Source organism: Neofelis nebulosa, chromosome 4 (assembly GCF_028018385.1).
Source record: "Neofelis nebulosa isolate mNeoNeb1 chromosome 4, mNeoNeb1.pri, whole genome shotgun sequence".
In the NCBI taxonomy this organism is placed as follows: domain Eukaryota; kingdom Metazoa; phylum Chordata; class Mammalia; order Carnivora; family Felidae; genus Neofelis; species Neofelis nebulosa.
This window is the reverse complement of record NC_080785.1, coordinates 33,563,875-33,591,789: the sequence shown is the minus strand read 5'-3', so window position 1 is coordinate 33,591,789 and position 27,915 is coordinate 33,563,875. Positions and strand designations below refer to the sequence as shown.

The window sequence follows — 27,915 nt, the reverse complement described above, 5'->3', positions numbered from 1 at the left end:
AGGATTATTTCATTTATTTTTCACATAATTTGTTGGTAGTGTATAGAAATGGTGTTGATTTTCACGTGTTGATTTTTTATTCTATAACTTTACTGAATTCATTGATCAATTATTTTTGTGGAGTCATTAGGATTTTCTATATATTATATTATGTCATCTGCAAACAGAGACAATTTTACGTCTTCATTTTTGATATTTGATGCCTTTTTATACCTTTTTTTATTGCCTGATTACTCTGGCTAGGACTTCTAATACTATGTTGAATAGTAGTGGTGAGAGTTGGCACCCATGTCTTATTCATGATCTTAGAGGAAAAGCTTTCAACTTCTCACCATTGAGCATGATGTTAGCTCCAGGCTTGTCCTTTATGTTGAGATACGTTCCTTCTAGATTCAATTTGTTGAGAGGTTTTTTTGTATCATGAATGGATGTTGAATTTTTGTCAGATGCTTTTTCTGCATCTATTGAAACGATCATATAATTTTTGTCTTTTATTGTATTGATGTGATGTATAACTTTATCAATTTGCATATGTTGAACCATCCTTGCATTCCAGAAATGAATTCCACTTAATCATGGTATATGATCCTTTTAATGTGCTGATTGATATTTGAAAGTTTATCAAACCTCATGTTCCTGGTACAAATGTCACTTGGATGTAATGTATCTTTTTCATATGTTGCTGGATTCTATTTTCTAATATTATTAATGATTTTTGCTTCTCTGTGCACAAGGATTATTGGTCTATAGGGTTTTGTTTTGTTGTAATGTGTTTGCTTCCTGTTTTTGATTAATTTGTTGTTTTTTATTCCAATTTCATCTCCACTTTTGACTTGCTAGTTACACATTTTGTTTTAATTTTAGTTTTTCTAGTTGGAAGGTGCATATTTAACTTATGACCTTGTACGTTCAAATAATACTGTAATACTTCAGGTAAAATGTAAGAACTTACCATTGTTTCTTCCATTTCTCTCATCCTGTCCCATCTCTTGTGCTTCTGTCATACATTTACTTCTATTTATGTCATAAACTACATCCATTCATTGTTAATTTTTTCTCTTTAAGCAATTATCTCTTAGATAATTTAAAAATACAAAGTTTATTTCCCACATACGTATTATTTCTGGCATTGCTCATTTTGGGGGGTAAGATACATGGTTTGATCAGGAATCAATCATTCATTTGAAGAACTTCCTTTGGTATTTCTTGGAATAGAGATCTGATGACAGCAAGCTTTTTTTCTATCTAAAAATATTTTATCTTCATTTTTACTATAAAATTTAGTGTATGTCAAGAACTTAGAGTATGAAATAATAATGTAAGATATCTCAATGCTTTTTTATATTGATTATAAAAATCATTTTTGAAATAATGTTTGGATATAGTGAATTAAATAAACTTTGCAATAATTTTACTTTTTATTTAAAAAAATGTTTTTTAATGTTTCTTTTTGAGAGAGAGAGAGAGAGAGAGAGAGAGAGAGAGAGAGGGGCAGAGAGAGAGAGGGAGACACGGAATCCAAAGCAGGCTCCAGGCTCTGAGCTGTCAGCCCAGAGCCTGATGTGGGGCTCGAACCCACAAGCTGTGAGATCATAACCTGAGCCAAAGTTGGACACTTAACCAACTGAGCCACCCAGGCTCCCCATATATTATTTTAAGCCCCCTTAAAAGGTGTGGCTACTAGAAAGCTCAAAAGTATGTATGTGGCTCACATTTTTGGCTAATATTACATTCCTTTTGGACAGCACTGATCTCTCTAAACAGGCTTTTAAAAATATAAATGAATGCCTGATAGTTGCTTAAAACTCTCCAGTGACTTCTCATTGTGCTACAGATTCTTACCAGAGCCTACATCAGAATCCAACCTTTGCCACACCACCCACCTTCATCTCTGTTAATTCTTCTCCTGGCTAAATGTGCTTCAAGCTCCAGGCTCCTTCCTGGTACTTCTTTAGGGCAGTTACCAGTTCTGTAACTTCTGGCTCCTGCATCCCTTCATCCCTTTCATCCTCACATACCAGAGTAAATGTTAGGTCCTTGGAGACCTTTCCTTGAACTAGTCTGCCCTAAAGTAACCCTTCATCCATGACCTTTTCCAAGCGTGCTCTATCACATCGGTCTACTGATTTCTTTTACAGAACATACAGGATATAAAGTTACTTTGTTTTGTTTCTTTATTTACTCACTGTCTCACCCCAATAAACCGTAAGCTCCAAGTTGAGAGGCACCTGGAACCTCCTAACACCCTATCCCTAGTACACATTACTTTAATGAATAATGAATGGCTGAAGACAAATGAAACAAATGTCTGAACAAATGTAAACTTCTGAATTAGCTAAGGAAAAGTATATTCTTGATTTTCTTAAAATATAAGCCAAATAACTTTTATGGTATGGTTAGCTGACTCCCTCATATCAGAATATATAAGAACTAACAGGATTTCTGATTTTCTGTTGTGCTTTTCTTTATGGGAATAAGAAGAAGCTCTAATTCTCTCTCTCTCTCTCTCTCTCTCTCTTTTTTTTTTTTTAACTGAGGATACTGAAGCCTAGAGATAGAAAGTGTCAGCTTTGTGGCCAGAATGTGAGGTCATGACTCCTGATATTGTTATCATCACCATTAAAGACAGAATAGACATACCGTGTAACTGCATATCTCTTCTCTATTTCTTTTTTTTTTTTTTTTAATTTTTTTTTCAACGTTTTTTATTTATTTTTGGGACAGAGAGAGACAGAGCATGAACGGGGGAGGGGGAGAGAGAGAGGGAGACACAGAATCGGAAACAGGCTCCAGGCTCCGAGCCATCAGCCCAGAGCCTGACGCGGGGCTCGAACTCACGGACCGCGAGATCGTGACCTGGCTGAAGTCGGACGCTTAACCGACTGCGCCACCCAGGCGCCCCTCTCTTCTCTATTTCTATAGTCCCCTCTAATTAATACTCAACAGACATCTTTGTCCACAACTAAACATTTATTTATAGTAAAAACTAAACAAAGGATATCTATTCACTAATTTACTCCTTTAATATTGGTGGGAAGTTCTCTGAGAAGGATGATCTTGCAAAGAGGTGGCATAGAATTCAGAAAATGTCAAATAACTTCAGAGATTGACTTTTCTTTAATGGGTCATAATTGTTCCTAATAGGCATTTCAATCAGGTGATGGCTACGGCTAGCCAATTAAACTTAATTTTCAATTACAATTTATTAACTGCACAGAAAAAAAATACTGCGTTTTTTAAAATTCAACCTTATTGATCAAAATTGGCTACTTTTCCTCAATAATCAGATTTTATGAAGTCTATACTTGTTTTCTCTTTTATATAAGCAAATGTGAGATATATTAGTTTTTTTTTTTTTTTTGAGAAACTCAACCTGAAAATGGAAATTGCTCATGTATTTTATAGTTTATTTTCAATTATATTTCTATCACTTGTTTCATGTTCTTATTTAAAATCTGATGCTTATAATATAGGTGCATTTGTGAATTGATTATACGTTGAAAATATGTTGGAATGCCTCAAAGAGTTGTAAGATTTATTAGGAATGAGGGAGTTATTAGCTAGGAACACTTTATTGTATAACCTCATTTAATGCTCACAGACAACTCATGGGTTGTAAGGACCCTACTTTACTGCTGAGAAAACTGCATTAAAGAAATAAACTTGTCTTAGACCTTACAGCAAATGACAGTGCTTCATTCAGCCCTAAGGCAGTTTATCAAAGATCTTTTCACTCCATGCCATCCCCACCACTAGGCTCCCTTACACCGTATCGACTCTGAAAGATTTTTGGTCATGTCCATAGAAAGCTATGCTTCACATCACAGCCCAGTACATACATGCATACATCTATATAACAGAAACAAACCATTTTTACCTTGACAATATGATGTACTGTGATACTTTCTATTCTACTTTTAAAAATGGCTAGTTGTGGGGCGCCTGGGTGGCTCAGTCGGCTGAGCATCCGACGACTTTGGTTCAGGTCATGATCTCGTAACTCATGAGTTCGAGCCCCGTGTTGGGCTCTGTCCTGACAGCTCAGAGCCTGGAGCCTGCTTCCGATTCTGTGTCTCCCTCTCTCTGCCCCTTTCTGACTCGTGCCATGTCTCTCAAACATTAAAAAAATTTTTTTTTAAATGGCTAGTTGTGACTCACTAAATTGAGATAAAGATCCATTAGTGGATCTCGATCTGTATTTTGAGCCTCTGATCTAAATGCCCTCTTTAGACATCTTGCAGTCTGCCATCCAATTATAAAAAGTGTACATGTTTTTACTGACAAAGCTGCAAGATCAGGTACTATAAGTCATCTCAATAATGTATTTCAAATTTGCTTTTGTTTTCTCTGGTGCTTGACTATAATGGGATCTTTATCTTCAGAAAAGCAGCTAAAACATGGTGCCTAATCAAAATGCCTAAGAATTCCAAATGGATATAATCTAAGCAGGTTTAAGCAGGAGGAAACACATCAGCACCACCTAAATCTGGTTTCTGATTTGAGATTATTTAGTGGCTTTGTGAAAACACTTGAGAGAAGCAGCAAATGCCACCAGGGCACCAAGAATTTGAGTCCAACTCAAAGGACTTATTGTGAAGACTAAGCCTTTCCCCTGGCCTCTTTCTTCCACCCACACTCTGTCCCTTGTCCTCCCCGGTCCCCCCATCCCAACCTCACTGCACACTTTGCTGTGCATAAGGGCCCATCTCTCTACCCCTGGGATTCGCCTTGCAAAGATGAAGCTCAGGTAGAAGGCTGACACATGTTGGAATCGAGTTCTTCCCTGCTAGAAAGATCTCTAATTCATCACTTGTGGAGTAATCTTAATCACACTTTAAGTTCCTTGCAGACATTTTTGTAGAGTTTAATATAGTATCAGTGTACATGTGTATACTTAAATGTAAATAACCATTCTGGCCAAGAGAGGGCTTATAATACTCTTAGACAACTATTAATTTTTGGTATAAAATCATACCTTTTGGGGGGTATTTATGAGAGAAAAAGATGTTCAGTGAACACCTTATTCTTAGAGCTCCACTTAAATGTTTTATTTTTATTTAACACTTTCTGACAAGAGTGGGCCTTTCTGTGAACAGCTACTGAAAAGCCAATGTGGAGAACACATTCGGTAAATGAACACAAAGAGCTATATAGATAGAAACTCTACTGCAAAAGCATTTCACCAATTCAGTATTTTATTGGTGTCAAAGCATTTTAACTCTGAATTGTATATGTAATTTCATTAGTAATTTTCAAAGAAACACTTCCAGAAAATATTGTCAACTTTATCAGTTGTGCTACTAGAATTAAATAGAAGAGGGAGTTAACTCTAAATTAATTTATTGAAGCATTTGCAGTTATATCCACTTAGGTACAAAACTTTTGTAAGAAAGATAACACTTTTATTGCATTATATAATTTCATATTTTGCAGGAGTCATAATGCAAACTTATATGCATAAATATACATAATGCAACCAATCAGCAATTTACCATGAAAAGATTTAAAATGTAAAACTAGAATTTAACAGGCAAAATACTTAATATGGCTTTTAATGGAAATTAACTGTTTAGAAATGGTTATTGCCCCTTTCTAGTCAACATAAAATTATGATCGCTATTTAAAAGCCAATGTTGTACATTTTGTAACGTGTATGCAATATGGTTCATGGACTTTTTAAAATATACATATATACATATATATAGATATACAGTACACTGACAGTTCTAATACCCCTGAACATGTTGATTAAAACTATTACAATATTTCTATTATAAAACTACTTGAAAAGTTGGCATCACTTCCTGGTATTGAAGTTCAATCCTACAGAATTGGAAAAAAAAAAAAGTGACAAAATGTTGGTTATAAATACATTCTTTACAAAAGAATTGAATAGTGGTCCCGCACTCATACTTTATATTACAGTGAAAACATTTCCTCCGTTTAAAGGTATTTACATCTTGTTGTCCTTGGTTTCTGTGTGAAATATACAGAAGTTAAGAATGAGACAATTGTAGGCAGGCCTATTGGTTAGGTTTTTCTACTTGTTCATTTTGGTGGAAGTTCCAAATGTCTTCTTTTGTGTTGTTGTTTATTTCTATTTGCCTTGTATTACTGCTGCTGCTGCTTCTTTTGGTGTTCTGGGAACACTGGGTGACTTTACTTCGAGGAACAGGAAGGAAAGATTTAACTCTTGAAACACCCAACTCAATCTTTGATTGACTGTTGCTGCATTCCGTAGTTTCATGGCTGCTGAGAGGACTGACCTCCTGTAAGACAAGAGAAACAGAACAAGTTTGTCACATTTCTGACATGGTTACCAACTGCTAACAGTGGTCCTCACTCTTCCTCCTCCGTGTGTCTGTGCAAGTATGTAGGAGTTTCCCCCTAAATATGGTTCTCTTGAAAAACCAAATAGCACACTGAGTGACTAACTTCCTAAAGACCCACCGCCTGATTTTCCTTCAGGCCCTTCGTGTGTCACAAGACTCTGTGAATCACGAGTCTGGGACCTCCTCACCGATGGGAGCTTCTTGAAGGCCTGGCCCCAAAGGAATCATCAAATTGGAGTGGTCAAAGCAACTATTTGTAGGCAGCTCTACAAAAATCAACTATATCAACCTTGGGTAAGTCCCCTAACTTTTCTGCTTTCCTGTAAACTAAAAAGTAAATGCTCAAAAAACTGCATTGATTAACAGTTTAACTACAAAGCATAGGCACTATTCTAGGTGCTTGTCCTAAAGCAGAGAGCATAGTGGTTTAAGCCTAGTGGAAGAACGGGACAGGTAAAATGATTTGCCCCCAGTCTCAGTGATTAAGAACAAGATGTCAGGCTCCCAACTCTCACTCAAGGTGTTTTCCCCTAGAGCGTCTAAAATTCCACAACCAATGAACATGGAGCCTCCTAAGGGAGTTCCTAAGGCATTTCCAAATGCCTCTCAAGCAGTTGACATTGATTACTTTCTCTCTTTTAATGCAGCCAAATAATAATGTAGCCATTAAAAGATTTAAAATGTAAAAACTGTGTGGCCTTAGCTGGCAGTTGAATTCTCTTGGGAATCTTTATAAATCTGTAAAATGGGACTTAGCCATGGGCCTAGTAAAGACCAATCCCAATTTGTGATTTGATCTGAAGAAATGGCATGTTGTAATAAAGGTAACGGCCGGTTGGCAGATAGAGTCTCTGAGTGAGGGGAAGGAAACCTGTAAATAATTTTGCCTTGATTAGTGCCAGGTCCCAGAGAGAGGGAAGGTGATATGTGGTGTTCTTTGCTCCTCTGTGCAGTCATCTACATCATGATGGCAAGGAGGCTGGGGGGCAGGGGGAATGGTGTGTGTGCGTCTTTGTGGTCTGAGATGGGAAATGCTAATGTGAAATGAAGTAACAGGAAGCCTCCACCACAGCTAACCATGTGCTTGGAGTGTTAAGGTGTGAGGATGGAACAGGAGGTGTGTTAGTGAGGACCACAGACCTTCAAGGCTGGGAGTGTGAGAACAGGGCAAGTGACTGATATACACTGTGATGTTCCTGGCACCCTGGCCACTAAACACAGGTTTTGAGGTGTTTTCCCTAAAGCTAAGAGGTACAAGAGCCTGGGACTGGGAGAGTTCAGGGTGTTTAGTGTTTTCTGGGCTAAAACTCCAAAGTTCTGTTAACCATATTAAGTTTACTGATGCTCAACATTGATATTAGGCTCAAAAAAAGACCCTGTGAGTTTGTACAGAAAGGTATTGCATATAAAGTTTCAATTTTTAAAAAAAAAATATTATTAAATCAGAGCAATTCATATTGACTAGCTGCTGCCAGCTAGGAGAGTACTAGTAATCCCTGTTCCCTAGCTGGGGAAGCTGGGGAGGAGAAAGTAAAGGAAAACAGTGTTTTCCACTAGAGAGCCATCTTTTTTTTTTTTTAATATTTGGTGTATTTTTGAGAGAGAGGGAGACACAGATCCGAAGCAGGCTCTGAGCTGTCACCACAGAGAGCGATGTGGGGCTTGAATTCACAAACCATGAGATCATGACCTGAGCTGAAGTCAGACACTTAACTGACTGAGCCACCCAGGCACCCCTATTGGAGATGGATCTTTAAGGATGTATAGGGCTGTGAAAGGTGAAGAGGAGACATACGGTGAAGACAGGAAGGTGTAGAGTGTGGTACAGAAACGGTGGATTACATGTAAAAGTAAGTTACATAAAGATACATTTAGAAACAAGAAGTGGGGTGGACAAGAAAGAGGACCACAGACCAAAGCTGTCTTAGACCAGTGGGTCTAAGCACTGGCTGCAATTCAAAAACCCCAAAGTCCAGGTTGCACCTCAGACCGATTACATCAGGACCTCTGGGGAATGTGATCTGGGCGCTGGGGGGTTTAAAAAGAAATCATCAAGTGGATTTCACTCTGCAAAGATGAGAACTTTTGTTTGTGGGAGATTAATTTGATTTTCAGGAGAAGACAATATATTAGTGTCTGTTCTATCAGTGATTTAAATATATGTATTTGTTTTTATTAATCCCACTACATTCCCTTACTGTTGGAGCTGTAAGGAGTTCTGTTATGGCAAATGATGATTGTTGAAAGTGATTTCAACTAACCCAGAGAGCTCTTCCTTTAAGAATTACTTCCTGATAACAGAAGAAACTGGGCATCTAGCCAAGAAATGCTAGCTGAGTTCATCAGAAATCCAGAAAAGCAATGAGCCTGCCAAGCTTTCAGAAAGCTGTCAAATGTGTTACTTTGCCCTCTGCTGGCAGGTTCTGAGAAAAACACCTCCTAGCCATGGCAGACCAGGCCCTTCCCATCTGTTCATTAGGCAGTTGTCCTAATACCCATCTCAAATCACAGATTCAAACCACCCTATGGTTCTTTTATAACAGCCCAGAAGGTATAAAAGGAAACTTATTCTTTTAAAAAAAATCTGCCCTCAGCATATCTTTCTTTCAGTACCAGTTTTTGTGGACAGTACCTTACTGTAGCAACCAGTCAGTCCTGTGACAGAGAAATAGGGGTACAAAACCTGGTCTCCAATCATTAAACCGTGGCAGCTGGTTACTACCAGCCAATATTTTTACAGAGGAAAGTGACTTCACCCTGTGGAGAAATAATGGTTCACTGTTCTTCCTCACAGACTTCATGGCCTTTCCATGGACTGTTCCACAAGGAACCTTATAAAGAGTGGTCCCAAGAGATCCAAGAAATGTGCTTTGAACCAAAAGCTGAAGGACAGCTCCTGAACAAAATATCTTCCAGCCTAAATTCGCAACAGAGACTCCAAGTCACTTCCTTAGGGCAATGTCCCTTACATGCTCTCCAAATTATGCTTTTGCTGGGCTTTCGAAACTGTTCCCTATTGGGGAGGAGAGGCAGACATTATGATAGGAGTGAGACAGAAGGTCATGCTTTTCCTTTATAGATCATCATGTTATATATTTTTTACTTAGGACCTCAGCCTTGCCAATATCTCCCACCTTCTTCCCCCAAAACATACAGCTCCCATATAATTAATTGGGACTGAGACCTAATAGAACAGTGGGAGAGCAGGGGCTGTGGTGAGCAGATAAGGATTAATAATTCAATACTCTCAGCATGCTTACTTTATAATCCTGCACTGTGCAAACCCCCACAGGTCTTGGTAAGCCACCCTGGGAACGGATGGGAACAGGATGTGAACCACACTCGACATGGCTTGGTGAACAAACCAACTATTACTCAATGCCTCTGTGAAACCTACATCCTCACAGAGTAACTACTGGGTAAGAAGTAGTTTTATTGTTTCTGTTCACCCACGAGTACCATGCTGGGCCATCTGGCATTTATTAACCAACCACAGAAGTTATTTTGAGAGGTTAATGAAATCTATTGGAATCCTGGCTCTTCTATTTACCATTCTGACGTGTTTTTTAAAGGAAAGTATCTCACGGAAACCACTGTGTGTCATGGCAAAACTAAAAAGGAGATTTTTTTCCCACATGTAATAGATATTTACATTATTTAGCCCTTTGGAACTCCAAAATGCAGGAAATCTTAAAGGTTCTCGAATATATTTTAAAATGGAACCACCAAGACAGAAGTTACAGTATATTTAATTTTAGCATACGTGAATGAAAACAAATGGAGACCTTCTCAAAAGACCTTCAAAATTTTGGAGTCTTCCACAGCATTTCTTTCTAACATTTTGTTAGAACATTGCTTGTTCTTACCTTTGGTGACACTGGCATTCTTGGATTAACAGTTGAAAATGCAGGGTTGTTTCTTGAACCATCAAACCTCCTTAAATCATCCCTGGAATCAGCAATCTGGAAAATGCACAAGTTATCAAAGCACAACTTAAAGTCACTACAGGAAACCCACAGAAGTGTTACCATTCTTCTCTGACCCTTAGGAGCTCTATGAACACGCACTCAAGGACTGTACTGTTTACAACAAAGACTTGAAGTCTTTAAGTGAAACTACCAGAAAATGCATAAGAAATAATCTCTTTGGGAAGAGAGTCTGTTTTTGTTTTTAATAATCAAAAGAAGATGGCCAGATGAGCCCTATAGAAAAAAAAAATCTTTCTTGGCAAGAAAGGCTAAAATTGTAAGATTTCAGTCATTACCTTAATTTTCCAGTAGGTAAGTATTTCATCTCCTTTCCAGCGAGGTTAAATAAGACAGCCAATTCTACTCTGTCCTAGAGACTAGGACTGTGCAGATGTAAGAGCTGAGTCTTTCAGTGGAACCTGCACATTATAACCACCTGCTTATCCTCCCTTTCTCGTAAAGGGCATTCATAATGGAAGTCTGGTTAGATTTGCTGCAGCTCGAAGAGTCCCAAAACAGGTTGAGCTTGATGCTGGTGAAATCACCTTTGTGAATCTGGGTCACTGATTTCTACATTTGGATCTCAATTTTCACAGCTTAAAGACTATGACTACATGGATTATACAGGCCCAATTTTCTTATTTGTAAGGAAAGTTGTGGCTGTTCCTGTGTCTATAACATGAGTCTGCTGTGATGCTCTCTTACGGACAGATGACTTATATGCCAACCTTAGGAAAAAGGGAAAAAAAAAGCCTGGGTAACCTAATGCTGCCTGAATGCGCTGCAATTTTAACCTCAGGTATTTCAGAAGAGTTTGGAAAACAGGCTGTACTAAAGAGAACTCCATTATTTTAGAAAAGATATTTTGGAAGAAAAAGCTTTTTTGAAGCCAGGTAAGGATGGTTTGATTTGAAGCATTAACCATACTATTCAATAAGGAATTTCTTTCAGAGAATGAGTGTTGGTTCTAAGAATTCTCTCTTCTGGGGTGGCCTGGGTGGCTCAGTCGCTTAAGCGTCCAACTTTGGTTCAGGTCATGATCTCACTGCTTGTGAGTTCAAGCCCTGCGTCAGGTTGTGTGCTCAGAGCCTGGAGCCTGCTTCGCATTCTGTCTCGCTTCTCTGCCCCTCCCCCGCTAGCATTCTTTCTCTCTTTCTCTCAATAATAAACACTAAAAAAAAAAAAAAAAAAAAACGCAATCTCTCTTCTGTTGGGCAAGCCATTCAATGTCCTCCCCCATTTGTACTGCTTACCTTGCTTATATCAGATTCAGATCTGCTGGAGCACATACTCTGAAGTTCCTTGACAAGGTCTGCTTCATCATCTGAACCCAGAGAGAGTCTCTGATCCAAATTCAATGTCAATGATAGATCATTCTCTAAAGACCTAATACAAAGTTCAGAAAAGAGTTTTTCAAAGTGGGAACCACAATCCAGTTTTGGGGGTTTGGTGTGGGGTAAGAAAAGAGTTTTTAAATATCCTTTTAAAAGGATTTTAAAATGTCATTTGATGGCACAACTCACTCTCCTACAATTTTGGTAACTCCCACTCAAAATACTTCTAAGATAAAATTTTATTCACTGAGAAATCCACTTGGTTTACAACATTCCGGTCTCCTTACTGTTCCCTTTTCTTCCCTTTCTCCAAGCCTAAATGAAACTGAGACACTAAATACTGTGGAAGAAGGGGGCAGTGTGGTACACTCAAACAAATCTGAATTTCAAACTTGGCTCTACCGCTTACTAGCAGCATGGCCATGGGTCACATTTTTTTTCTGCCTCCTGAACAGTTTAGTTTCTGGGTTCCCTTTGCTGTAATGGATTCCTTGTATCTGTATTATAGAGTTACTGGGGAACTCACATGGGCTGCTATATATAATGGAGTTAGCAGTGTGTCTGGCAGAAAGAAGCATCTGGTATGGTTTCCCTTATCAATCTTCTCTCTCTTTACACCCCATTTCTGTAATTCTGTGAACCAGTGTTCTAAATGTTACCTGTCAAGTGACAGGGCACACAATTTATTGGGTTACAACGGAGAGCTATTTACAGACTGCCCTAACATTTCTATTCTATGATTAACCAAGCGTTTGTACCTCAAAATCTGTAAGCTGAACCAATCAATTCCGTACAAGCAACCTAAGAAAATAAAATGATCACTTTAAACATTTAGCACCTAAAAGCAAGTTTCTATAAATCTAGTATTTAAAAAAAATCACTCCTCTAAAGCCTGTTTAAAAGTTCACAAATGTAGGGTTTTATCAGATCTTTATGTCAAATGCATTAATGATGATCAAATTAGATGAAAAATGAAGCCAATAATGATTCTGACCTTTTCAACAAACTAAAAGCAAAAAAGGGTTTATGTTGAGCTTAAAGAACATGTTTTTTTAAATTTCATCTGAAGGGGAGAATACGCCATCCCAAAATGTGTCACTGTGGCATGTGGGTTATTTTGATGTGAAGTCAATCAAGACCCAGCTGACTCAAGAAAAACTTTTACCTCTCCCTTAAGTACCTAAAAGAATTTAGATCGGGGGCTGGTCCAGAAAGCTATTACTAGAGATAACTTTTATCTGAAATACCTATCTGTCTGGCAGGCAAGCATCTGCTCTTGGCGTCCTGTGAAGCACCCCAGGCCCCTATCCCATTCCTTAGCTCAGGATAGCATATAAGCCTCAACAGCCCGACTTGCTGAGTCTCCTATCTTTGGGGCTCCCCTACATAGGAAATTAATTTTTCTTCTGGTAATCTGTTTTATGTCAATTTGATTATTAGGCCAAAGAACTTACAAGGGAAAAATGTCCCACCATTACACATTCATTTAGATTTCAGTTTAATGAATGACCTCCATTTTTTAAAAAAATTATTTTAACGCTATTATAGCTGCACAAATAATGGGAACACGTATCATTTGCTCCAAGTTAAAGGGAAACTTACTTTTGTTTTGACAGGGAAGCATTCCTGTTACAATTCTGCTGAGACACAGCTTTAATTCTGATACCTGTTCAAAGAAAAATACAGTAAAATTACCAATAGAATGAACCATTGTCCCTGTGCATCTTGAATCTGTATTAAAAAGAAACAGACTATGGATTCTGCACTTTGGTATGGTTTTTGGATTGAATCCATCTCTTGAGGCATTTTTCCTCAGGGCAGTAGCTCTGGATGTAGCTTCCTGCCCAGGCACTGCTGTTACAAATGAATGGTCCCTCTTCCAACATTGTACGAATGCTGCCAGCACAAATGATCTTTAAAGAATGATTTGAGAAGTTGAATTGAATATATCCTCATGAAGAGCAGATCATCAGAGATAATCTCCATACTAGTTTTTTCCCCATACTTTTGTTGTCATTGTCAGAGAGGTGGACTAGCGGCTTTCCCTCATTACCATATAGGCACCTGGGCTTGGCTCCTGCCTCCAGAAGCTGGTGACCTATTATAGGTCTGGAGGAAAAAAGGTTGTGTCTTTATCAAACGTTATGATCATCCCTACTTATCTGTACAGAATGCAAAAGGGTTTTTATTTTGATAAACAACGGCATCAAAAAAACTATCAACCCAAAGACTGCAATAATCCTTTATCAAATGGAGTTACTGGGAAAAAACTTTACCATTATAAAAAATGAAATAACCAGAGAGGTATGTTTGGTACTTAACCAGTTAGTGGTTTATTCTCCTAACCACTGACCCATGAATTTTACTTTGTAGAATTAGTTCTTGGATTCTATAAATCTCTGTTGATGTCCGTGTATGCTGTGGTTGCACACAATTTTATTAATCTTTCAAATAAGGTTTCATGTTCCAAAGAGTATAATTATTGAATATAAACATCAAATCATTTATAATTTTTTTAACTTTTAAATATTTTATGTAACAGTTTTCTGAGTTTATTTCCATAATGTTGCTCTATGTTCATATTCATTTTATTGATTTTGTCAGCTCTATAAAGTATATATTGACAATGCTTATTATTTAGATAATAATTTGGCTCAAGCAACAAGCTGGTTTTAAACCCTATAGAAACTGTAACAAACTTGGAAATAATAGTGAAGAGACTGGATGACTCCTATCTAGAGTGTTTATGAATTATTCCATGTACCATGGGATTAAAGTGACATGGATGGAGGAAAACAGCACTGGACTTGCAAGAAACAAAAACATGGACTGCAGATCCCCATGTTTCCAGAAGAGGTGATCTGGACACACAGCCAAGGGTTTCTGAACCTCAGTTTTGTTACCTGGAAATGGAGAGGATAATACTCATTTTAGAGCTCTTTTGCAATATACATAGGGATAAACAAGAGGGAGGTATAGTCCTTACTGCAGAAGGTCGCCTTGGGAGTCTCCAGGCCATATTAGGGGCTGGAGTCTAATGACTTTACTCCCTGAATTAAACACTGTAACTTTGGGAAATAATGGCAACATTTACCTTAAAAAAGTGTAAGTAGACTCTCAATTTATTCAGTGAGTTTCTATTCAATCATTAAAAAAAAAAATTCCTCATGTTTACGGACACACAACTTGTTTATAATTACCTCATGTATTAATATTAAAAATCAACAAAATACGAGCTTAAGTATGAAAATACATTAATGAACAAAAGCAATTTTTCTTGTTTCAAGATGTTAGGCATAATATTCTCTTTTGTAGCAACTCTACTGCTATAACATTGCCATTAAATTATACACAACAGGATGTGTTGGGGGTAGGGGTGGGGCTCCTGAAGACCTACAGTTAATTACATATATCAGAAATCCACAGTGCATAGAGGTTGGAACATCTTTTCTATCTTACTCAAGTAAGGATTTCCTTTAGAGAAGACATTTATAATTTGTATAATTGTTGACTACCCTATTATCAAAGCCAAAATGAATAGGTCTAACACCAGAAGTAAATGTGTTATATCTGGTCAGAATGAGAACTGATATCTTTTTTTATAGATGATCTTCCATTATACTGAATCTCTTTGATGATTTATTAGAATGTAAACTCTAAGAGGGTAGGGATTTTTGTGTTTTCTCTGCTCTATTTCCAGTGTATAGAATAGAACCTGGCACATGGTACAATATATGAAAAAGAAATAGTTAAAACTGATTCACTCACAAAGGCCTTAAACTGGTATCAAATATGTCTATTCACATACTTCAAGAAATATATGTGGCTTTTAGACACATAAAAGGAGAAAACTATATAGATTTAGTTGTGGATGCCACAAAAAACAAACGAGTATTTCTCCCAAATAGTTTTGGAAATGTACCTACTACTCCCTGTTCGTTCTATGAAAATATGCATTGAAAAACTCAAAAGCACATTTGCAATCAGAAACCCGATCACTAGTGCCCACGCTCCTCCAGGCAGCACAGATGCCTCCCTCACCTTCCTCACTCAGGCCTGGCTTATTCCAGGAGGGTGGAGAGAAGCGGCCAGACTTCTTGCGAGGACTGGTGCTCACTTTTCTCCAGGCACCGCTCTCTCCTTTCTTCTTGCTGTAACTGTGGTAACTTGAAACTATAGAGAGAGGGAAACTTCCTCCTCTGAAATCAGCCGCATGCTGGTCCAGCTCTGAAACAACACAAATCACGTTTTGCCAAAAGGAAGGCAGTGATAATGCAGTTTCAGTCAAGCAAAACAGAACAACTGCAATTCTCCAAGAAATTACTCTTCAGAATCATGGCTGTGCTTAATACCCAAGCAGGGATGCTGTGAACCAACAAAATTCACTTGGAGATCTGGAATTTAAACATGAGCCAGTAATTTAGAGAGAGTTCTGAAACAATGGTATGAAATATACATTGAGTCGACATAATTTCTTTACTTACAAAGAAGGAAAAAATCGCTCCCTAATAACAAATGCAAACCAGTATTATATAAGAGTCAGTTTCCTCCCCTTCCCTCCCCTCCCAGCACCAACCCTGTACCTGCTCTCGGGAGGGGACAGCCATGCAGCACGGCTTTATTGAGCAAGATGCTGAGAGCAGCTTTAACCACAGCCTGCTGTCCTTGGCTGGGGTGTTTTTTAGCAGTTGCCAGCCCCAAGCCAGGTTGTCTTTTCACAGAGGCTCTTGACAATATTGCTTCTTGAACTCTGGGTGCAATGATAGCATTCCACAGCTTAGCCATCCATCTTGCAAGAGAAGGGCGGTTCACAGTTAGGACCCGACCTCTCTCAAATCACACACCATACTACAAAGGACAAGTTTGAAGAGCATGGAGAAAACACTAAGTGTTTCTACAGATATGCTACCTTTCATAGGTAGTTTTGAAATAAGTGACATTTGAATAAGTGACATTTTACCTCAGAAATACAATGTGTATTGAAAAAAACTGTTTTATAAAATCACTGAGAGCAGTTATCAGTGCTTAAGTGTGGGTTGAATGAATGCATGAATAAGATACATGGAAAGGAAAGTAAATTTATAGGCAGAAGCTTACAAAAAATATTTCCTGGAAGTGTATGTCTAAATAGCTTAAGCTTACTTGCCATATTTTCTTAATAAGACACATATGTTCTAATATTTCTGAAACTGGGGTATATCTTATCATCAGTGGCAAATTAAATCTGTCTACCCCAAGGCAAAGTCTCAGTGTCTGCATGTAGGTGGGCTTAGCCCTGCACAGCAGGGATGGGGTCAACCAGCTGTCTCCTAAGATGGACTCTTCGCAGTAACAGCTGTAGTAGCAGGACTTTACCCAAGTTTCGGGCATCCAATAGCAATTAAAATTCCTTCAAAAAAGATTACACTTTGTTGCAACATTAGAAATAAAAGACAGTTGATTAAAGGCTGTAGAAACTAAACTACATCTCCTCGTACAGCAAAGTTTTCAAAACCATTAGGTATCAGCACACGCCTTTCAAGACTGTTAAAACTTTTACCCAGGTATCAAGCATCTCTCTATTTTAAGCTCTCTGTTAATGTCTAATGATATGTAATTCAAGAGGAAAAAAAACTGTAATAAGGGAATACAGACAAAAGTCTGGTGTTCTGTAGCATGAGTCAAACTTGCACAGGTACTCCTACAGGTGCTAACGGGGTAAAGATGGCAGGCTTTGATTTAAAAAAACAAAACAAGACACACTTCCTTAAGAGGGTTGTTGGGAGATAATCCTCCATGGCATTTTTGCACATTTAGTGTCCACCTTAGTTCTGGACTATCTTTTCAAGGACGTTAGTATGGCAAACAGCCTTGGAAGATAGAGATGGTGTCTCCATCTGGAGCAGGAGGCAGATTTATTTCCTTACTAGGATAAGAAAAGTGATGTTTCCTTCCAGGGCAAAGGGTGGGTGGATTTGCTAGCACCCCACCCCCCCACCTCAGGGGATGGGGGCATTCCTAAGCCCATTGTTGGGCAGTGGTGAGGCAAAGCCAGCATTCATGGGCCACCATGCATCATCCCCTGGGACCTCTGGACCTAGGAAAACCAATGCAAATATGGAGTGCTGGCTGGGGCCACACTGTGAGTAATGAAGTCCTTGGCCCCTGATCCAGCATTGTGCACTTGCGGCAGCCTGACCCGTTGGCCTGCAAGTAGGGTGAACATCTCAGAACCTCTACAGTTGCCGGCGAAGACTGTGCTTCAGATAGGAAAGGCCAAAATTAGCTCCTAAGAATCCTGAGACTCTGGATGTGAAAAATGCTTAAATTTAACACTGATGACAAAAGAGGCGATTATATGAATAAATTATCTGTTCTTTAGCAAGAAAATGCTGTATATATTTTAATATTGTAATTCTTCCTTTCCCCCAATTAGCTGTTTTGAAATTGACAATTTGTTACAATAGAAAAGATAGATTGTCTGTATCCTTTGCTTTCCGAAATGGATTGCTGCCCGGGATGCCAGAAAGACAGACTCGATGCTAACAGCCAATCACAGAACCTTACTAAGCTGGACTGTGATTAATTTTTTCCTCCTGATTTTCTATTTCATTAACCTTATTATTAATATGTCTATTCTCGTGAGCTGTTACAAAGGAAAACATGGTGAGTATTTAAGTCTCCTTAATAGAGGAGGAAGCTTTTTAATTCATCAATAGAATGCACGCTTTTGTTCTTGGTTACAGGATCCTTGATGAATATCTCAGGTAGGACTTTACCAGGAGACACAGCACTACATGTTGAACAGGATTCCAAGGAGCCTTCTCTGACAGATGGAAACTGCTAGTTACTAGGTCTTAGGAAAAACAGTTTCCTTAGGAACTACCCAACAGGTAAGTCTTGGTTATCCTCTGATATGAAGCACAGAGCTCTGCCACTCCATGTTGATGACGGGAGGTGATACAAGGTGGCCCTTCAGCATGCTGGCTCTCACAGGTCCCAAACATGACCATGGCTTTATTTTAATTTTAATTTAATATAGTTTATTTATCTGAGAGACAAGGGTGCAAGAGCGCACACGAGCGAGCAAGGGAGGGACAGAGAGAAAGGGAAAGAAAGGATATGTGCTGACAGCATAGAGCCCGCTGCAGGGCTCGAACCCACAAACTGTAAGATCGTGACCTGAGCCGAAACCAAGAGTCGGATGCTTAATGGACTGAACCACCTAGGTGCCCCGCTAAGGCTCTATTTTAAATAGGTAAATAAGGGGGCGCCTGGGTGGCTCAGTCGGTTAAGCGCCCGACTTCAGCTCAGGTCATGATCACACGGTCCGTGAGTTGGAGCCCCGCGTTGGGCTCTGTGCTGACAGCTAAGAGCCTGGAGCCTGTTTCAGATTCTGTGTCTCCCTCTCTTTCTGATCCTCCCCCGTTCATGCTCTGTCTCTCTGTCTCAAAAATAAATAAATAAATAAATAAATAAATAAATAAATAAGTAAGTAAGTAAGTAAGTAAGTAAATAAATAAATAGGTAAACAAGGAGAAATGACACTTACTTCACTGTCGCTTGGGCATGTCCTGGGACTACAGGACAAGACAGGAAATACTTTGGCCCCAGAAGTGCTTCAGGTGTGCCCAAGCGGGCCAGGCAGGAGTTGAGCTGGCGCCAGACAGCCAGGGCCCAGTCGACAGTCTTGCACACAGGATCACAGGGAGAGGGCACCTGACCTCTGAACTACGGAGACAGAGAGGCCGAACATGGGGCTTGGCTTAGAACAGTGATTCCTTTCCTTCTGTTTTTAACAGTTCACAAATTAAAAATACAAACACTTAAAACCATAAAACAAAAATGAAGCTGGATCTGATCTGCCTGAGGGGCTGGGGGAGGGGCAGCTAATCCACAATGTCAAGTGTGTTAGCACGAGGTTCAGACCTGCAGCTGATGACGCAAAATGAAAGGGTTCAGACACAAAAGAGCAGTAAGACGACCAAGAAACCTTACACAAATTCTTAAATATCAATTTTGGAAGAAATTATTATTCATATGCATACAAAGTACCTCACAGGGACTTGCACATAGTGTTCAAAAGGATTTTGATTTCATAAAGCAAAAAATGACATTAGCTATTGCAATATTTGGGTAAGTGACAAGACGGTACATCTGGATCTGTGGCACGTTCGCCTCGTATTAATTTTAATTTCCCTAGAAAAAAGGTCTCAGATAAAATGCAAACTTCATCAAAATGTACACAGCTCTGCTGGCATAAAGAAATTTGTTTTCAAATTTTTTAAACATGCAGATTTTAAACACTAGTATAGAACATACAGGTTTGATGGTAGAGATTCTTTTTAGATTTATATTTTACAGAATCAAATCCCTTTTTTTGTAGTACAGAGGGTTCACAAAAGGACAAAGATTTCTTAGTAGTAGGCGAAATATTCTTCAATTATTTAAAAAGTCAGATATGGCTGTTAACTCAGTATTTTATAAGATTCATATAAATCTGTTTTATCAAGTAATTATATTAAGACAGGGGACAGTCTATGAATATGGGTAGGTCCTACTTGAAGGGATATAATTTGGCCAAAATGAAAGAGTGTTTCAGTGATCCCCACAGCTCTGTTAAAATGATATTAGTATGTTACATGAGGCTTTGGGATCTCATAATCTCCCTTCTGTTCAAAAGAAGAACAATCATATTTCTCTTTTTCTGATATTCTTCCAGCAAGAATGAGATCATGTACTACAATTAATGACAATTGAATATTTACTTATTAATAAAGGTATAATTATTGTTTATTAAATGCTAGTAGGATGCCTGGTATTGTCCTGAAAGGCCTCTTGACTTCTATTCCTCGAAGGAATTGTACGAAGAAACTGTGATCAAGTGCCAGCAGATGTGTAAGTGCCCCCAAAGCTTGGGTCCTGTTCTGTGGTTAGGAGATTTCTGATGTTGGCAGGAGCCTCTCATGCCCATCATACATGTACCCAAGGAATCTGTTTTATTAACCTGCTTGTAGTGATTCTTGGTAAGTGAAAGGCATTACCCTTCTGCCTTCCTGTTCTTCACGGCACACCCCTTGTTTCCATTCTCAAACACAGTGGAGAAAAAAGCACAGCTTAAAGCTTGGAACTTACTTTTCAAAATAACTAAAATAAATCCTTCACAAACTACGTGTATCAGAGAACTGGGTGTGTGTGTGTGGGGGGGGTATATTTTACCTGAAATAGTTCCACATCTACAGAATAAAACTGGTACTTTTCAGAGACCAGCGTGACCCCTGGGCAAGGATGACGTGCAAATTCGTGAAGCTTGCATGTTTTTCCGTGAGGTAATCTATTGACTTTGGGTGATCAGGATTCAATATAGGTTCGTTCTTGGTAGAAATGTACCATTCTGGTGAGTGATGTTGATGACGAGGGGAGACGATACATGTATGGGAGCGGGGAGTATTGGCAAATCTGGGTATCTTCCTCTCAATTTTATTGTAATCTAAAACTGCTCTTATAAAAAAATAAAGTCTTTAAAAAGAATATCTTTTGTGATTATGTGAATTTTTTGGCAAAGAGATTTAAATATTAATGATAAAATTAATGGAAGCATCAATAATATGAAAAGCTACACAACTATGATGGCTGTTACCTCATCTTTCTTCCTACTGGTGGTCATCATACGATGGCCTGGCTTTGGTCAAAAGCATGTATTTATTACCAGCCAACAGTCTTCAACATAGTTGGGGTAGAAAATTTCTCTGATTAAATTAGAAATTTCAAATACTAACTCAAATCACTACTGGCAAGCAAGCACAGCTCACTGAATTACCAGAACCGCTCCCACTCTGTATTTCTCCTCACTCTCCTCCCAATCCTGCACCCACAAATGTGTGCACATTCACACACTCTAACACAACAGACACAGAATTTTGTTCAGGTACTTGGTGGAGAAGGTAGAAGTCTCGCCATGGTCTGGGGTAAGGGGGTGGGCAAAAAACCAGTTCTGATTAATGACACATGTAGGGAAAGCCTTCTGTTTCTGGGGGTTTCATAAAAAGATCCTTTGCTCCGTGAGAAAGAAACTGAGAAGGCCAAAGCTCTCTTATCTGAAGTAGCATCCAGATTCCTGCCTCTGATTTTGTGTGGTGCCTAAGCCTGGCTGACATCCTGCCATCTTGAAGGGAGGTCAAGAGACTCCCCCAGACCCAGGACCTGACATCACAGAGGTGAACAGAAGTCGCCGATACCTGCCACAAGATACCTGGTTATATGAGGGGAAAAAAGCCTCTTTTTGTGAAGTAGATAGCGGCCGGTATTGTGTTATCTGCAGCTTAAAATACTGTGATAGAAGATACGTCTTCCAAATGTGGCCTGTTGGGCTAGATTAAGGGATAAAGTCTTAGTAATCAAGCTCCACCATCAAATCAAAGCTGACACTCATACTGGCTCGATTTAAGTATAGTAATTAAATAGTAATGTCCTAAATTTGGTCGGCACTAAGTTGATTTTGTTATTTGGGGGCTACAGAATATTTTATTCCAAAACAATCACTGAACTAGTTCTACTCACTCTTGAAAATGTGTCTAAAGCTAGAGAATTTTAATTTTTCATGTGACTTTTTTTATATTTCTTATAGCACGGTATAGCAGTAACATATTGAAACTGGCTTGAGTGGATGGATAATGTTGAAGACTCCAAGGAAGTGGCAGCTATTCTTAAAACCAGTGGTCAATTTTCTAATCTAGCCATCTACAGCATTTAGAACGTGGAGAGACTCCTTGAGAACAGTTAATAACAACAGTAAAACCTATTTGCTTTTTGTTTTCTTTCCTTCTTCTTTTTTTTTTTTTTTACTTAACACAGTCCAGAAACTGTTCTGTTTTATGTGTTATCTTATTTAATCCTTGAATATCCGAAACTTTTCCTTGACCAAGGCTGCACAGTCACTTAGCGGTAGAACTCCCGCCCAGGCCCCCAGACGCTAACACCCCTTCTCCAGGAGGCATGCTGCAGCTCAGGTTGTTACCTTATTCACTACTTTCCTCCGTAGGAACCTCTGCAGCAGCCCCTGCATGGGCTCACCGTCCCACCGCAGCTGAACCCAGCGGAAATGCTGCTGTACCAGTAAGTCGGAGCCCTGCAGACAGGCCTTGGCAATGGTTCCCATCAGAAAGCAGTTCTCATGAAAGTAGTAACATTCAGACGTTCCGTTTCCTAAAACAAACCAAAAGCAATGGCCCAACCTCGGTAAGCCATACGATGGGACCATGCAGAGTAAAGTAAGTCTAAGAAAGAACAACAGGTGTAACTCAAACTCTGAGCAAGAGAATGATTAGAATAATCTCACAGAAGCTTGCTTCTTTCTGGGCATGGTCTTGCCATTTATTACCTTTTTGAAAAGTCCAGGGGCTTTCAGTGCTGCGATTTTCCAGAGGTGCCAGAAAGTCCCCTAGTAACTCAGACAATGAAGATTTTTCCAAATTCTCTAAGATGATGATGATTTTCTTGTTAACAGGAGACTGTTTCACTGGGATCAGACAAGCTGTGGTCAGAAACAAAATTTAGTGATTAAAGTTTTTACAAAAGCCTGTATGAACTGTGTTAAAAATGAAAGTCTGGGGTGTCTGGGTGGCTCAGTAGGTTAACCATCTGGCTTCAACTCAGATCATCATCTCACAGTTCTTGAGTTCGAGCCCTGCATCGGGCTCTGGGCTGACACTCAGAGACTCGATCCTGCTTGGGATTCTGTGTCTCCCTCTCTCTCTCTCTGCCCCTCCCCCACTCGGGCTCTGCCTCTCTCACTCACTCACTCAAAAATAAATTTTAAGAAAAAATTTTTAAAAATGAAAGTCTGGGGGGCGCCTGGGGAGCTCAGTGTGTTAAACATACAACTCTTGGTTTCGGCTCAGGTCATGATCTCACTGCCCTGAGACTAAGCCCCACATTAGGCTCAGCACTGAGCATGAAGCCTACTTGTGATTCCCTCTGTCTCCCTCTCTCTCTCTCTGTCCCTCCCCTGTTCATGCTCACTTTCTCTCTCTCTCTCAAAATAAATAAACTTAAAAAAACAAAGTCTGAAAAGATGGACTAGTGGTTACCTATAGAAGGAAAAACTTGTGAACAGGAATGGGGCACACAGTCACTTTCTGGAAGCTGGGAATAATCTATTTCTTGGCCTGGTCAGTGGCTAAACGGTTATTTTATTTAAAATTATTCATTAGGGGTGCTGGGGTGGCTCAGTCAGTTAAGTTTCTGACTCTTGGTTTCAGCGCAGGTCATGATCTCACGGCTCGTGGGTTCAAGCCCTGCATCAGGCTTTGCACTGACGACACGGATCCTGCTTGGGATTCTCTCTCTCCTTCTCTCTCTCTGCCCCTTCCCTACTTGTGCTGTCTCTGTCTCTCTCAAAATAAATAAACTTTAAAAAATATTCACTTATCTATAAATATAAATACATAAGTATGTATTTTATGGATGTATATTTCATAATACAGAAAGTCAGAAGCCCTTAAATGACCTTTTAAATTACACATATGAGGAATATTCATCAAATTATGGAGACAGGACCTCAAAGGTAAGCAGATGAATTCTCTCTCATTTTACAGACCTCAGAGAGGTTCAAGTGGTTTGACTGGGGTTTCAGCCAACAGTTGTAAAGAAGGACTAGGGCTCCTGAATCTAATCTCAGTGGACCTCCTACTAAGATGGGGGGACTAAACTGTATACTGACCCAAAATGAAAGCTGGAAAGTAAATGGAAGATTACAATTATATGTAGGAAACGAGTATGTCTGTAGACAGAATGTACTTGACATATGCCTAGAACCTAAGCACTCAAATGTTAATACTGTATTTACAATGTATATACTACTTCTGATACACCAGTGAATTAACTGAAATTAAGATCACTTTTTAATTTTTAAGATTCTAAGATGCCTCAGTCTTAGCCAAATTAACCTTGAGAAAAAGAGATCACTTTAAAATACTTGACAGTAATTTTACCAAGTATCCCACTTTTCACAAATACTCATAATGGGTTATACTCGATTCCCCCTTGTTACTACAGACACAATGCATTTTCACTTTCAAGAGAACTCCTAGAACATTGTAAATGAATCTCTTCTGAGACTGAAATAGCTCTTCTGCATGCTATGAAGCTTTAAAACTAGAAAACTAGAAACAGTAACAGCCACCTCTCAATTTAGTTGCTTTGTGGGGGCTGTTAACACCAGTGTCTGATGTGTGTGTGTGTGTGTCTGATCCCCTTCAACACAGCTATTTAGTAAAAAAGTGCTAAAAATCTGTGCTTCCCAGCATTCAAATGTCCTTTAGAAATATATTCACTGTGCAAGTGTGATCTATCTATAGTTCATTAAAACAACAGTGATAAATAAACCTCTTCTACCTAGTGATAAAGAACAAAGTTGAATGGTAGGTTTACCTCCTTTCCACCAAGGACTGAAGACCTCCAGCTTTTCCTTGATCTATACTGAATGTACAGCTACCTCCAGTGGCTCTGAAGCTGGCATCCAGTCAAAATCTATCTGTAGCAACATGTACCTGCATTTTAACAGATGCTCATCCACTGCCCCCACTGCCCCCACTGCTGTATCTCTCTTGCTAAGTGCTATGGCATACCAGAGGTGACTGATTCTAACCGGGGGATGTGGCACTTTAAAATGCAACCATTACAAGGAATAGCATCTTAATAGCTTAGGAGACGGGTAAGCTTACTAGTTGTAAGAAATGACACTGGCACAGGAGGAGGCAGGGCAGGGCTCAGTCCTAGAAGGGACTAAGGCATCAAGTCAAGGTGAGAACAGCTGCAAGAGAGCATCATGGTGAACTCGAGGCTGATACGTACCTCCTACCATGATGGGCTGGGACTGGGGGGTGGAGTCACATCTATGGAATGGGATCAGGTAGCCGCAGCTGTGGACAGCAGCAGTGTGGCAGACTGGGCTGCCGGGAAACATCCCCTGGGACCCATCCCCAGATGTTCTGACTTATATGGTCTGGGCTGGGCCATCAGTATTTTGTGTGCGGCCTGGGGTGAGACTTGATGATATGAAGCCTCAGAACCCGGCCACAAATGACAAGTGGAAGACCTAGAATGTCGTGTTGGGAGGGAGAAGCCACCAGCTCTGGGAAGCCATGGAAGTGTCTAAGGAGGGGGATAAACAGGACTTGATTTGTGCTTTGAAATCTCACTCCGGTGCAAAGAACACCTGGAGAGGAAAGAAACAGAAAAACACACAGGCTCTGATTGATGAAGTAATGGGAGCCTCAACCAGGGCATTGGACTGAGCATTTGTTCAGGGCCGAGGCACTGAACAAAACGGTGTTTGAGATGGAGTCAGTAAGACCCAGGGGCTGACTGTCTTGAGAGAAGGGCAGGACCCCGCTGAAGTCCCAGCAGAGAAGAGGTTGTACAGATCACGGAGGCAGAGAGCACATGAGTCAAGAGCATACTTGGGGTGTGGGTGGGGGTGATGTTTCAGGCCTGACGTATCTGATGAGTTAGGCATCCTTTCAGAGATGTCTAGCAGGTGGTGGGACACGAGCATGAGAGCAACCAGGGAGAATTCAGGGTGGAGAAAAAAGCAAATGAGTTTACAGGAGTGCTGGAGGTCTTTGGAGAGAGGGTTAACATTCTAAGTGAGGGCTGTATTGCTCGTCAATTAATCGCACATTAAATGGACAGCTTGTGCCCTAGACAAAAAGAGGGTAGGCTGCTGTTCACAGCAGTTCAGCTGGGATGCACCTCATCTTTGTTTATCCTGGTGTCCCGTGAGGTACTGACCAAGGGTCAAATAGACTGGGTTTCTTTGGTGGAAAGCTCTGTCTTCAACACTGCCAGTCTCATTACCTCATTTTTTCAGTAACACCTACTTCTCTAACTACTTAAGTTCAACATCCTTAAATAAGTTGGTCCAAAGGTAAATTTTATTTGCGAAATAGTACGTGTCTATTTCAGGTCATTTGACAGAGTTTCGGGCCTAATGTATTAACCAACCCCAGGGGCAGGAAGTTTCCAGTTTGAAGGATTAACCAGCCTCTGATCAGGGTCTACAGAGATGAAAGGAAGCCACCCACCCCATATTATAGCTGGAGATTTCTTTTAACCTGTTGCCGGAAAGCCAGCCATTCAGATTCCCTTGCCTTATGCTACTTCAAAGTTCTATTTCTGAAATGAATCTATTCCTTTTGTCCTTTTTTCCTTCCAACTTTACAGGCTGTGTCAGCCCTAATCCTCTCCTGCAGGTTGGCATCTCAATCAGACACCCCCCATAGCCACAGGGCTCAGGGCTAAGTCCAGGTTTGTATGCCCTTGCATTAAAAGTTCTGGAGAGTTAGTTCTAGAGCAATACTTGTTGGCTTAAAAACAATTAACCTATCACATTTATAGTTAAATCCAAGCTCTAAAGTGCATCTCAAGTGACCACAAGTCCATAATCTCCCCCTCGGGATGGAGAACAGCCCATCTTTCACAGTCCACTTAAGAGAAGGCTCTGCAGGAGTGATGCTCTGAGTCAAGGGGCAAACCTTCAAAGAGCCTCAAGTAACACAGCGTCCAAGGACGTAAACTCAGTTATGTGGACTCCAATGACCATATTCTCCCACTAGGACTACGGTAATTCTATCTTCATTACTTCTGAAAAGGAAAGTTCTCTCAAGAATTCTAAGTGTCACTTTAAAACACTAGTCTAGTGTTCAAAACATTTTTTTTCTTACTTTTTAAAATCTTATGTGACAGGAAGTTGTATCTGTCTTACTGATCTAACTACATACCTTACACTGTGGCAAAATGACCCAATTCTAATACACATTCACACCCTTTTTACCAAATAACAGAGCTATGTGCCACGACTGTCTCCCATGAAAGGCAATATGAAAAGGAAGAGGTTATTTTAAAATAAACACAATATAACCATTGGTGGCAACTGTGTGAGGTCTTTTTTTAAAATGTGTTCTTCTGTTCTACCTTCTTCTTTTCATGGGAACCATTTTAATCTCCATATAAGTTTTAGCTTCTTAAAGCTAATTATTTAACATACGTTTGCTACTCTTCCTTCTTGTATCTTTTGCTCATACATTTCTTTTACTCATTCTCTGTGACTCTCTTTGCTGGCTTGCTCCTGCAGTTGTAGAGGAGCAAATGAGGTAATATATGTGCTGTGTATAATGGAAGATTAAAGTTCAACGTGCTGGCCCAGCCTCATCCAAGTAGTTTAAATCTCTTCCTGTAGAGAAGATAAGGTTAAACGACAGGAATAAACATATTCTTTGCAAATCAGTATAGCCCTTACTT

The 27,915-nt window shown here is 39.6% G+C and overlaps 1 protein-coding gene across 8 annotated transcripts in view; it reads right to left on the bottom strand.

Annotated features, from left to right (window-relative positions):
* Positions 1-5,177: 5,177 nt before the first annotated feature.
* The window catches only part of CTTNBP2 (cortactin binding protein 2), a 165,388-nt gene continuing 142,650 nt past the window's right edge, over positions 5,178-27,915 (bottom strand). For 7 of the 8 annotated variants that reach the window (XM_058724492.1, XM_058724490.1, XM_058724493.1 and 4 more), the window contains 9 exons: positions 22,994-23,146; positions 22,631-22,818; positions 19,166-19,344; positions 16,218-16,423; positions 15,676-15,861; positions 13,237-13,300; positions 11,554-11,686; positions 10,199-10,294; positions 5,178-6,269 (listed from right to left, as the gene is read on the bottom strand). In XM_058724492.1, coding sequence (XP_058580475.1) covers positions 6,024-6,269; positions 10,199-10,294; positions 11,554-11,686; positions 13,237-13,300; positions 15,676-15,861; positions 16,218-16,423; positions 19,166-19,344; positions 22,631-22,818; positions 22,994-23,146 — 1,451 coding nt within the window. In that variant the 3' untranslated portion in view covers positions 5,178-6,023. Of the gene's footprint in view, positions 6,270-10,198; positions 10,295-11,553; positions 11,687-12,392; positions 12,436-13,236; positions 13,301-15,675; positions 15,862-16,217; positions 16,424-19,165; positions 19,345-22,630; positions 22,819-22,993; positions 23,147-27,915 lie in introns of those variants that run through there. The other variant, XM_058724496.1, reaches the window with a different exon arrangement.